The sequence below is a fragment of the Chiloscyllium plagiosum genome, unplaced genomic scaffold, assembly GCF_037043375.1.
Source record: "Chiloscyllium plagiosum isolate Xiang-an unplaced genomic scaffold, Cpla_swu_hap1 HiC_scaffold_6, whole genome shotgun sequence".
NCBI lineage: Eukaryota > Metazoa > Chordata > Chondrichthyes > Orectolobiformes > Hemiscylliidae > Chiloscyllium > Chiloscyllium plagiosum.
Genome location: NW_028270144.1, coordinates 97369736 through 97383115, shown reverse-complemented (window position 1 = coordinate 97383115; position 13380 = coordinate 97369736). Strand labels below are relative to the sequence as shown.

The 13380-nt window shown below is 35.9% G+C and overlaps 1 protein-coding gene across 4 annotated transcripts in view; it reads right to left on the bottom strand.

Moving 5' to 3' along the window:
* The window catches only part of LOC122551068 (neurobeachin), a 991558-nt gene that overhangs the window by 566563 nt on the left and 411615 nt on the right, over positions 1 to 13380 (bottom strand). For all 4 annotated transcript variants that reach the window (XM_087988254.1, XM_087988250.1, XM_087988251.1 and 1 more), the window contains 2 exons: positions 10915 to 10979; positions 3300 to 3408 (listed from right to left, as the gene is read on the bottom strand). In XM_087988254.1, the coding sequence (XP_087844380.1) occupies positions 3300 to 3408; positions 10915 to 10979 (174 nt within the window). The remainder of the gene's footprint in view (positions 1 to 3299; positions 3409 to 10914; positions 10980 to 13380) is intronic.

Genomic DNA, 13380 nt, shown 5'->3' with positions numbered 1-13380 from the left:
CCCTTATTATTCAATGGTTGTGCTGTAACCGATTTAATTCTCATTTGGACTTTTGTGCATTGGTGATGTCACAGTCCTGACAACTCTTTCTGCCCTTCCAGTTCACTGGGAAAGAGTGGATACCTTGTCATCCACTTGAAGTCTGTTTTCAAATGGAGTTTCCTGAAAACCTTGACCCAAATACTAATTCTTCCAGGAAACTATGTATCACAAAGATTCCTTTCATTGCTCTGATCACTGCTGTCTTTAAATTAAGTTTTGGTACTTCAATCTATCATTAATAATAGTTGACTAGAAGAAACTATATCTTCCCTCTAAATCTGAACAAATCTATTGCTGTCCATTCCCTGGCATTTTGGAAACTTGATGAAATAATAATCCCATATATATTTCAAAATGCCTGGACATAAAGAGTGTCGTGCTCTTGCTCTGTACTGTGAGATAACTCAATATGTACATGGAATCTCTATGATTTACCTTTAAAAAATGTTTGAGATAAACATTTTATGGTCATAGAATGACAAACCTTCCACTATTAAGTGTTATTTCAGTCTGTTTCAGCACTTGGTCTGCTGGACCATATTCAAACTGCCCTTGCAAAGAGATTTACCCAACCTTTGTATATTTCTTGTCAGATGTTTGAGGTGGGCAAAATTTGACTGAGTTTTCCATCAGTTACCACAGAGCCGTAGAATGAGCTTATTTTTTTCTACAAGACAACAATCTTTGTCTGGTCAGTAACCTACCACATCAAAGATCAATGTGCAAGAGATGTAGGGATTGTATATTAGTATGGATAAAGTTAGTAAACTAAAATAAAGCAGCGAAGAGATAAATTAGTCTTTATTAATAGATAAGCTGTAACCAGTGGAATGTCATTGGAATTCAGTTACTTACAATCTACAACAGTGATTTGAAGGAAGAATCAAATATATTGCAACTAAAGTTGTTACTGACACGAAAATGGGTAAGCAAATAATTGAAATTGCCAAGAGGAGTTTGAAAATCTGCAAAGAGACATAGGAAGTTTAGGTGAACATGCAAAAGCTTAGCAGATGGAGTATAAAGAGGGAGAATGCGCTCAAGTTCTGAACAGGAGTCATATGGGACTCAAAATGTTAACTCTGTAGATGTTGCCAGACCTGCTCAGTTTCTCCAGCATCTGCAGTATTGGGATGTATTCAAATGTGCTCTTATCCATATTTTTCAGGAAGATTAGGAAAGCAGCATGTTATTTAAATGGAGAGAATTTGGAGAACGGGTGGTAGAGATGGATCTTGGTTTTCTGATACCCGAATCAGAAAGTTAGTATGTGTGTACAACAAATGATTGGGAAGGTAAATGGAATTTTGTTCTCTATTGTAAGTGTAATGGAGTAGAAAAACAGGGAAGTTTAACTGTAGTTGTAAAAGACCTTAGTGAAACCATATATGGAGCATTTGTACAGTTGGTCTACTTATTTGGAAAGAAAAGAAGATTCAGTGCTTTAGAAGCAGGTCAGAGTAGGTTCCCTTGAGTCATTCCTGGAACAAAGAGCTTAATTTATGAAGAAAAGCTGAATAACTTCGGCCCATACTCACTGGAACGAAGAATAATAAGGTGATCTTATCGAAACATGTACGATTTTGAGGAGACTGGAAAAGCTGGATACTAAAAGGATTTTTTTTTCTATGTGGGGGGTCTACAAGACGAAGATTAAGAATAAGAGGTCTCTTTCTTAAGACAGAGATTACAAGAATTCTTTTCTCAGAGGATCATTAGAGAGAGAAATTCTCTTACCCAGAGGCTGGAGGAGGTTGGGTCTTTACATTTACTTATAGCTTAGTTGTATCAATTTTTATTGACAACAGAGTCAGGGAGTATTGATGGGTAGATTTACAGCATTTAAGAAATAGTGGGATGAAGGAACAGGTTAGAAAGACATACTTTGAGTACAAGGAGACTTGTGCGAAGTAGAAACATCATACAGACAAGTTAGACCCAATTGTTTTCTGCACTGTATTTAACTTTGTATCATAATAATTCAGAACAAGCACTGATGTAAAAGGCAAAGTTGCCAAAGTCCTACCAGACCACATAGTCACTGTCTCATCGAGAGACAATGGGTGGTGGTTTAACCTGAGGATCACCATACCTCAGGCGAAGGGAGAGATGGAGAAGGAGAGTCCTTCATGGTGACTTCAGTTGGTGCAGGAACTGGACCTAATCTATTTCATAAATCAGCCATCCAGTTAAGTGAACAAACTGAAGTAAACACCATAAACACTAGAACCACTTAAAAAGTCAGACAGGACTTGTGAATAAGAAATAAAGGGCTAACATTTAAGCTCATGTTCTTTCATTTTAAGATTAACATTTCAGGTTGATGTTAGGTACAGTTAAGTTCTCAGCACAGATTATGCCTTTTTTCAGTGTGTTTCCTGGATTCGCTATTTTTCTTTCAGATTTCGAACATTTGCATTTTGTTCTAGTTGTCACACATTATTGCAGAAGCACAGTTTAGTCAACTTGTTCTGCCTTACATACATAATGCCTGAAGATAGTCTTTTCATGAAAATATGAATCACTTGAAATTAATTCCATGTTATTAGCTTTTGTCAAAATTAGTTTTTGGTTAGGCAAAAGAAAGGTATAAATGTTCCATTAAACTGACAGACAGTCACTCCAGACCCGCAATTTGAAATAAATTTAGCACATAATTTAAAGCTGTACAAGTAAACTATCTGCATTTATCCAGGAAATGAGATATGACATCAGCAGTCACTCAGAAAATTTATTTTGACTTTTGATTTAAAAGGGCAATACAATGGGCAAAATGTCCCTTCATTCTTTTAAATAAAGAATTCAATATTTGCTCCAGTGTCTCGCAGCTCACCTTTTGTGAGCTGCGAGACACTGACAAGTGTCAAAATATTGTCACTGCTTTTGCCTACTACTGCACATACAGTATTTAAGCAATTCTTCAAAGTCAAAAATATGTGAACTAAAAAAAAATTAAAGATGCCATACCTTTGAAATGTTTGGAATATTTCTAGTCATTAATTGCAATATGTCCATCTGATTGGTTTCAGATCTGATCATTCAACGGATTGTTCAGAGTTTGACAAAGGGGTTTCATCAAAATCATACAAGAATACATGAAGTAGACTATCACTCAGACTATTTTGGAGTAAATTTTGTACAAGGTTTGAATTATTAAGATTAAAGCGTTTCTATATGCGGTGAAACAACTGATGTATTTAGTTTTCAAATTGCATGACATTTATCTTGAAATAAAAAAGCATCTAAAACAAACTTACCTCAAATTCTGCATGCTTATGCACATCTTCTGCCCTCTGTCGATTCAGAATGAACTCTGCCTCATTAGCCACTCTAACTATGTGGTCCTTCATGGCATGGCATAACAACCTTTAAAAAATGGAGAATATCACAAGTCTTCCTTAAATCTAACATGCTTGACAATGCTACTTTGTTTGAAGAACAGACATATATTTCGCGCACAACTGCCTCTATACAGTACATACACTCACTAAACTCAGAGATTGTTCAGTACAGTACAAATCAAATCTCTCTTTGATATAGAAATTATGACTGTTGATAGATATATGGTGAGATGGTAGCTTACCGCTAATAGCAGCGGCCCAGACTAATGATTCGAGGACATGGATTCAAATCTCACCATGCAGCTGATAGAAGTTGAATTTAATTAACGAAAATAAAAATCTTGACTATAAACCTAATCTCAGTAATGTGACCATGAAACTAACATCAAGTTAACTGATGCTATTTAGAGAGGGAAATCTGCCAATCCTTACCCAGTGTGGCCTTTGTGTGCCTCCACACCACGACAATGTAATTGATTCTTAACCTTATTCAGAAAAGACATAGCAAGCCACTTAGTTCTAAGGAATTAAGGTTGGACAACAAAATCTGCCCTTGGTAGTGATGCATTCATTCGATGAAAGAATAAAAAAAAAAGCTAAATATATTTCACTAGCAGATCATGCTTTCTTGATAATTTTGAATTATTCTTTAAAAGTGTTGAATTAAACAACTGTTTAATAGGCTAATTTTAAGTAGAATACACATTTTTCATGATTAACAACATCCATTGTTGGAAACAAGTATTTTATGATCGAATAAACATTAAGAAAACCAGAAGAAAAAAAAAGTCCCTTTCAGATACATGGGGAGATAAATTGTGTGATGTTACTTCCAGAAAGATCAAGAATGAATAGTTAAAAAGTACTGGACAATCATTAATGACACTGAAAAATTATCAAATGGCATACGCTAGAAAACTGAGTTTCAGAATCTTAATTGTAGTTGTTTTTAAAAAGAATCCAGATTTTCTAATATACACATTTGTCATTTGATACATCTCTTTATTCCAACAACTTTTAACTGATCTTATTCTTACTTTATTCCAGGAAAATAACTCTTACAGTGTAGAGATTATACACAATTTTACACACCATTAAACATACATTGTTATAATTATGAAGGTGCATTTTTTTATCCCTTTAATGATGCTGATCCTAATTTTTGGTCAACCAAAGCACTTAAACCACCGCACATACATCAACTGTTTATGCGCTGTTAATTGTAGACAACTACATCATTAAATTCTTATCCATGATTAATCTACAATTCTTTCTTGGTGATTAGAATGATTACCTTTCTTTTTCATTCTATCTGAAAACTCTGTTGTAATTACCATGTTGAAAATATGCATACAGTGCAAGATTATTAAAGTGAATCAATTTAAAACAGAATTTTTGTGGTATTAAAACTGAAAAGGTCATATTGACCAGTTGATTTATCAATCATGTCATAGTAAAATTTTAAATAGTGAAACAAACTATATATATATTCATTTTTATGAATATATGACTATATTCATGACTATAACTGAACTGGAATGAGCTGCTGTAACTTGAATACCATAAATGTTTTGCACAAATTGGAAATTGAATCCTACATACCAAGCTATACAATACAATGCTGGTATTTGAAAACATGAAGAGAGAGAATTTGAGACTAAATGGCAGCAAGAATCTTTTAAATTAAGGGCATTCTGCCTGGCAGGAACACAACCAAAGGGTTGTTGAGTGTTTAAAAAAAAACGAAGTGGCAAGATCAGCAGACTGAAGACATCCAGAATTTACAAACAGAAAGCAGACTTCTTTCCCTCCATATGGGGAGAAAAACAGAAAATCCAGAAAGCTTTAAAGGAAGAATTCATTCTAGAAAAGACCTAAGCTTACCTGATCAACCATCAAAACAAAGGATGACTGTCACCCTACAGCTAACAGCATTTCAGCATCACAAAAATCAAAAGAACCGAGAGAGAAGTAACTTTCCACTTTGTAGTCTGAACTTTTGATTTTTGGAATTTTGTTTACCTTGTATATATTCTTACCACTTATAGTATATACCACCTATAGTACTACCTATAGATAAACTGGTTATCTTTTGTATGTCCAATCTTGAGTGTGGAGGTGGGTTCCTGAAGGATTACAGTTTAATTGGTACAAATTAGAAATCCTTTCTTTCTCATGCTCTTGCTAAAGAGCAATGTGTTACAAAAATAGAGGGGTTTTTTCCCTGATACAGAAGAAAACATGGTGTGAATTGCTTTTGTCCCAAACAGCACTTAGTTAAGCAAATTGTTCACTTTGGTGGTCTCAGTGAAATTTTGTACATTTTGTAACAGCTTGTGGTACATTCGAGCACAAATATTGGTGCATTCTTCCCAGTTAAATCATAACAATAAACACAAGGACTGTTACGGACCTTTGTCTCATTACTGTGTAACTTTGATAAAATCTAATTGCACATATATTTAGGAACTTCACTGCGCAAATTTTAAATTAATGGATATTCTTCTTGTTGCTCAATGAAATGTCTTACCACTGTTTTGGATGCATACTTTAAAAGATAATTACCTTCATAAACTCTTTATGGTTTTTAGTTCAGAATTTGCCATTTCATTTAGAATCAGAAGAAATATTTGAACGTAGATTTTAAAATGAATAAAGAATAAATCTCCCTGCTTATAGATCACATGAAGTCTAGAGCAATAATTAATAATTGGACGTATGTTAATATGTTAGTTAAAATTATTAGCCATTGACTGCTGTACCTTGGACAGTAACTTGCTCAAGTGATTCTGCACTAATAGGCTGTCACCTACTGTAAAACACACAACACATATTCCTAAGAGATGGAGAAGCAGATCCATTTACAGCCAAAGCTCCCTTTATCCTTCTTTTGAAACATCCCTGTTTCAGCAATTGTCACAAATGAAATGAACAAATTAATGATAATACATTTTTCAGTTAAGGGAAGAGTAAATAAAAAAAAATACTGATGGAATGTGGGCATCGTTAGTTCGCCCAACATTTATCGCTCATTTGTAATTGCCCAGGGGTTAGTGGCATTGAACAGCCTTCTAGATAATGTAGTCCTTTGGGCTTATGAATACCCAGAATACTGTTCGGCAGAGTGTTCTAAGATACAGCCCCAATAACAGTACAGGAACTGTGATATACTTCCAATTTAAGACAGTGGCTTGGAGGAGGACTTGCATTTGATGGTGCTGCTACAACTATTGCACTTGGCATTTCAGGATACAAAGGTCAGGGGTTTAGAAGATGCTGTCAAAGGAGTCCTGATAAGTTAAAATAATTAAGCAAGTAGATGGTACACACTGCTACCACTGTGTGTCACTACTGAAGGTAATGAATTTTTGAGGTGGAGGTTGAGCTCCAATGAAACAAGATGCTTTGTCCTGGACAGTGTTGAGCTTCATGAATTGTTATGAAGTGGAAGTCGACCACCCCCCGCCCGGATGACTAAAACCGAAAAACCCAGAGAAGCTCACCTCACCTCATAATCTGTTGAACTAAGTATGACAAGCAGTATAACCTACCTCTCAACACCAGCACCCACCCCCCACCCCACCCTCACCAATCTGTTATAAAGTAGTGGTTAAATATAATGAAATCCTTTCACTCACTCTATAACCAACAGGTAACAATTTATCTAACTCCAACAGTGAACAAATTAGCAGAACGACTAACAACAAAACAATTCCCATCTAACTACCACTTATTCCTGAACAAACAAAATTCTAATGCTATGCTGTTCCAATCAATAGAAGTACCACTTATATGAAATACAATAAAAATTTAGTACTTAGTCTCTCGATATTACAACCAGAATACATCTTTAGGAATGCTCCAAGCCCTTTCCATTGATCTTCTTTCAGGAACGCCCCCTCCTTCGAATTCTTGTGTCAAGAATATTACCTAAGAGTGCTGCTGTACTTTTAGTCAGATGATGGTTACTCTGAGAGCTGAGAGCTAACCGCTTCAGATGGCAGTTTGCTCTCGAGTGACGTTCAAATGCTGTCTTCTTTTACACTCTTAATGACCTATTAATTTCTTTATTAGAATTGGTCCTTAGTCTCAGAGTGCCTAGTTTAAATTAATTGGCTAAATTTAAATATCTGTTGGCTTGTTAAAAATGCTGCATTGTCTGCTAACCTTGCTAATAGTATAGCCTTTTGATACAAATGCTTCAATTTGAGCACCTGCAAACTGGCAAGCTGCTGCCCAGACATGCATTTTTTTAATCTCTCAGCATAGAGAAAACACATCATCTTTTCAAGGAGTCATACACTCTTCTCCCCCCACCCCCTGCCCTCATCATTTTACAATATTCAAATTCTAATATCCTGCCTTCCAATCCACAAACACACTACCAAAACTCGCAACAGAATGTTGTTGAAGCTGCTCCCCATTCAGGCAAGTGGACATAGTCTATCACTTTTCTGACCTTTGATTTGTATGAGATAGCCAGACATTGGATAGACTGAAGATGATTTACTTGCTGCAGAATTCATGGGGTCTGACCTGCTCTTGTAGGCACAGTATTTATATGGCTTGTTCAGTTCAGTTTCTGGTGCATGGTAATACTAAGCATCAAGGGACATTGGATAGATTCTTTCCTGTTCGAGATAGTCATTGCCTGGCTTGTGAGACACAAATGTCACTTTCCATTTGTCAGCCCAAGCCAGGATGGTCCAGGCCTTGCTACATTTGAACATCTGAGGCGTTGAATATTGGAGCTAAACATTGCACAATCAGTAAATATCCCTATTTCTGTCTTAGGATGGAGGGAAAGCAGTCGATGAAACAATTGAAGATGGTTTGGCCGAGAATACTAAAGAAACTCCTGCAATGATGTCCTGGAACAGAGATGATCGACCTCTAACAACTACAATCATCTTCCTTTGTGTTCAAAAGACTCCAACCAGAAAATAGTTTATCCGATTCTCAAAAGTCCAGTTTTACAAAGGTACCTTAATACCAAACTCAATTGAACGTGTCGTTGATATAAAGGACAGTTCCTCATCTCCCATCTCTGCAATTCAGCTCTTTCAGCAACTGCAATGAAGTCAAGACCAAGTGGCCTCAGCAAAACCCAAACTGAGCATCAGTCAGCTTTTTGTGAGTGCCACTGAGAACACAGTCAATGACTGCTTCCATCATTGCTGATGTAGATTACAGTGACAGGGTAAAATTTGGGTGGCTTGGATTTGTTATGATTAGATGATTAGATTTCCTACAGTGTGGAAACAGGCCCTTCGGCCCAACAAGTCCACACCGACCCTCCGAAGAGCAACCCACCCAGACCTATTCCCCTGCACCTAACACTATGGACAATTTAGCATGGCCAGTTCACCTAACTTGCACATCTTTGGACTGTGGGAGGAAACCGGAGCACCCAGAGGAAACCCACGCAGAACATACCTGTGCAACTTTCTACAATGTCAGATAGATGCTAATGTTGCAACTATACTGAAACAGATTGGCTATGAATGCATTTTTAAAAATTGCTAAAGAAAAGCTAATCAAGTTAAGATTATTTTAAATTCACAATGATGAACTATTCTGTTACCGCCAAGGCAGGTGGTGTGTATTGTTGCTCTATTCCTAGTAATTTACAGGTCCTAACATTAAAGAAAAATACCTTTCCCAGTTACCAAGGTGGCCAATTAAATACTTTTGCTATAGAGGGTTTGAAATTTTTAAAAATGACCAGGTTTCTTAAAGAAATATAATTATTAAAAAAAGATAACATTTTAAATATTCAAATTTGATGCAATAATATGATGAGAGCATATAGTGAAAGTAAAAATGTTCAACCCTCTAAATAACCTAAAACACACATAATCATATATACACTGTCTTTAGGAAATTATGAGATAAAAATGGATTTTTCCCTTCAGAGGTTCACATTACAGAAACACCATTTTCTGGCCATTAGACTTATTCTTGAAGTTTTGAACTACTTATATCTTGAAGTGAATTTTCTTAATTCTGTTGTTCTAATATTCTGGCATGTGTGGTAAAGTCACTGATCATGCAAGCTGTCTCTCAAGATATGACAAAGTTGCTCAGGAATACAATAATGAAAAGTCCTTGAATCTTTCTCCCATAAGAACAAATAGGGTGCTGCACTTTTTTTAGTAGACCCTCTCAATTTAATCAACAATCTGTCTTTTGATTCTGTACTCAAAAGGAGAATTTTTGTTCAGAAATAGGAGATCAGCGGTGAACCCTTGCTCACAGGATTCTTGTTCCAAAATAATTCAAAATATCAAAGCATTGTCCATTCAGTCACTGTTCAAACAGTTCCAGCAGGAGTCGAAAGCAATGTAACAGAAGAAATGGAAGCACTATTAAACCATTCTGCCCCTCAAGCTTATCCAAACATTCAATAAAATCATAGCTAATTTGCTCCAGGCTTCAATTCTTCATATGTGCCAGGTCCTCATAGTCCTCAATGCCTCAATATTTCAAAAATCTAACTACCATCTCTTTAAATAGTTTTAATTATGTAGCCTCCCTACCTCTCAAGAAAAGAAGTCTCAACATTCCCGTAGAGACAAGAAATTCCTTAGCATTTCGGTTTTAAATGAGTGTCCCCTTATTTTGGAGCCTGAGATTTTCCCACTAGTGAAAAAGCCTTCTCAACATCTACACTGTCAAGACCCATTGAATCTTTCATTTGCATCTCAATAAAACCATCTAAATTCTAATGAATGTAGGCCAAATCTGTTTAACCATTCTAGATTGGTAAAGCCTTTCCTCCCAGAATCATTTTGGTGATTCTCTTTTGAACTACCTCCAATGCTTATATTTCCTTTCTTAAGCATAGGGACCTACAGTACTCCATGCGCAGCCTCACCAACACCTTGTAAATTGTAATAAGACTTGCCTATTTTAAACTCCAACACCTTAGCAATAAAGACCAAACTTCCACATGCTTTCTTAATTATTTGCTGCATCTGTATGTTATTTTTTTTCTGTTTTATGCACAAGAACACCTGTAGTGTTACACTTTTTGGGAGTATCTCCACTTAAAAGAATAATCTGCTTTTTCATTCTTCCTACCAAAGTGCGTGACCTCACACTTTCCTACATTAAACTCCATCTGGCAAATTTTTGCCTACTTACTCAACCTATCTATATCTCTTACAGATTCTTTACGTCCTCACCAGATCAAGCGTTCCCACCTATTTTGGTATCTGCAGCAAACTTCGATAACATAACATTGTTCTTTCCTCCAAGTTGTTAATACAGATAATAGATAATTGAGGCCCTAGTGGCACCCCACTAATGAAATCTTCTCAACTTGGGAAAAACAGCAATTCATCCCAACTCTATATTTTGTGTGGTAACCAATCCACAATCCATGTTAATACATTACCCACAAAACGATGAGCTACCATCTTGTGCAATATCTTTTTTTTTTGGCAACTCATTAAATGCCTTCCAAAAATCCAAAATACACTACCAGTACTCCATGTCACAGCAAAAGGGAGGCATTAAACTTAGTTACCTTCCTTCATTGATGAGTTCAATAAATGCCAATCCTGCATTCTTCTGAATAGAATTCTGCCATTCCTGGAAAAACAGACCAAAACAATATGTTACTTCATAAAACTACTTGAAATGTTTATAACAAATTTGTACAGGGCATAATCCTAAAGACAAGCCATAGCTAAAATATTTCAGAATTTCTATACCGAAATTAGAGGTTTCCAACATAAAATTCTACTACCTACAATTGATATACTGATTTCAAAAATCCGTTTAAACTCACAAATGCTTAAAATTGAATTACTGCCTCAACTGAAGTTGTGTCTTATTCTTTTCTTAAATTTTATTGATATGTATTTATACGTTCAATACCCATGCATTGCTAAAGGGGGTGACTTAAGAATGTCTGCAGGAAGAATTGCTTTAAGGTAAGAAAGCAACATAAAGCATTTAATGGGATTGTTTCCTTACAGAAAACAGCACTCTTAGCAGCTGCAAAAAAACTTGCACAGACAAAGCATCTTTTGTATAGAAACAAAACACTCTAGAATTGTTTAATGTACACCTATTTAAATAATGCATGTTAACAGCCAAATAATGAAAGTTCAGTTGGGAAACTTGGGCAACAAATGGATCTCAATAGGATTTTAATGAGGATAGGGCTGTGGGCAGGTAGAATGATATTGAAAAAGATTTCCAGTGTAGAACAGTTGGATCAAGTCACAACACAACATGTGAAAAGGAAATTCAAAGGTGGTCAGATATGAAACAATGGAAAATTCAGGGAGGCGTGATAGCAGCATAAAGAGATACAGAACAAGGCCATGAAGAAATTTAAGCCCAAGGCTGAAACTATCAAATTGGAAATAATGAAGTACCAGGTGCACAGCAGAATGATAGGCCAATGGTATTTTGGACAGAAACACAGAATTGAACTTTTGTTGAGTTAAAGGTTATGGAGAGTCATAGAATGGACAGGTCCGCTAAACATTGGAATCATTGAAAATGGAAGTGGCAAATACTTGAGACTTTTAGTAACAAATGAGCTGGCTTAGGTGCAGAATTAACCAATTTTATGGAGGTATAGAAACATAATAAATTTAGAGCTCAAAAGGAAACTTCTCAACACATCATTCCTGCCTTGGTTAAGAAAAGAGCTTTCCAATCCAATTCCACTGACCGACTCTTGGTAGCAGCCCTGAATTCTCTGGCACTTCAAGTGTATATCTAAGTATTTCCAAAGAAAGCAACCCCAGTTTAGCGGATTCAATCCTTTTTCATAGCTAAAATTCTTCATTCTCAGGAATGTCCTCACTACCTCTTTAGTGTGACCATATCATTTGTGTAATGAGACGATCATAACTGCATGCAGCACTTTAGCTGAACCCAACTAGTATACAATACTATTCTAACGTCCCTCTTATAACGTCATGTTTCAACTAAGAAGATATATAGTATTATTTCCAAAGTAGTTTTCTATGTGCCCAGCTTTCAGTGGATGTGCCCTCTCGCCCCTCAGTTCCTGTACACTTTACAGTATTTTACTATTTACTGTGTATTGCTTTAAATTGTTTTCCCTCTCTAAATGCATCATTTCATACTTCTCCAGATTGAATTCTATTTGCCACTTTTCTGGCAATCATAATAGTCTTTTGATATCTTTCTAGAGTCCTCAACTTTCTTCGTCAATCTTACCATCAATCTCACATACTTTATGTAAATGAGTAACTTATTAATCATGCTTCCAGATTTTGAGTGTAAATGTATACTGAGAAAGCAAGAGACATGGAACTATGCCTTGTATAACCTAAATGGAAACATCATCCAGTCACTAAAAAGATGTGATAACCATTAGCTTTGCTTCCTTTACATAATTAATACTGAATATAACTTGCGATTTCCCATGGATGCTTAATTTTCTGATTAGTCTGCAGGTTGGTACGTTGTCAAAAGTAATGCTAAAATTCATGAAAACTACATCCAAACATGCGACCATCTTCAACCCGCATTACCTTCTCAAAAAATTAAATCATCATTCAGACATCTTTTACAAGTCCATACTATTTCCTGCCTTTTGAAACGTATAATTAATACTGTCTCTCAGAAATAGTTCCCTTAATTTGCTATCACTGGGGGTTGATGGCCAGATCTTAAACTATTTGGTCTATTCCTTCATCTCTTTTTAAAAAGATACATTGTTAAAAGTTCACCACAGGAGACCAATTAGCCTGTCGAATTCATGCTCACTTTCTGCAAGCATCACTTACTTAGAGTCATACAGCATGGCAACTGGCTCTTCAAACCAACTCATTAATGCCAACCAAGTTTCTTAAACTGAGCAAGCCCCATTTACCTGAATATCCCACAAAACCTTTCGTATCCATGTACCTGTTCAACTGTCTTAGTCCCATGCTCCCTTACATTTTCCTGTATCCCTAAAATTTTCTTCTCTTCCATTGTTTAACCAAATTGCCTTTTACCATCA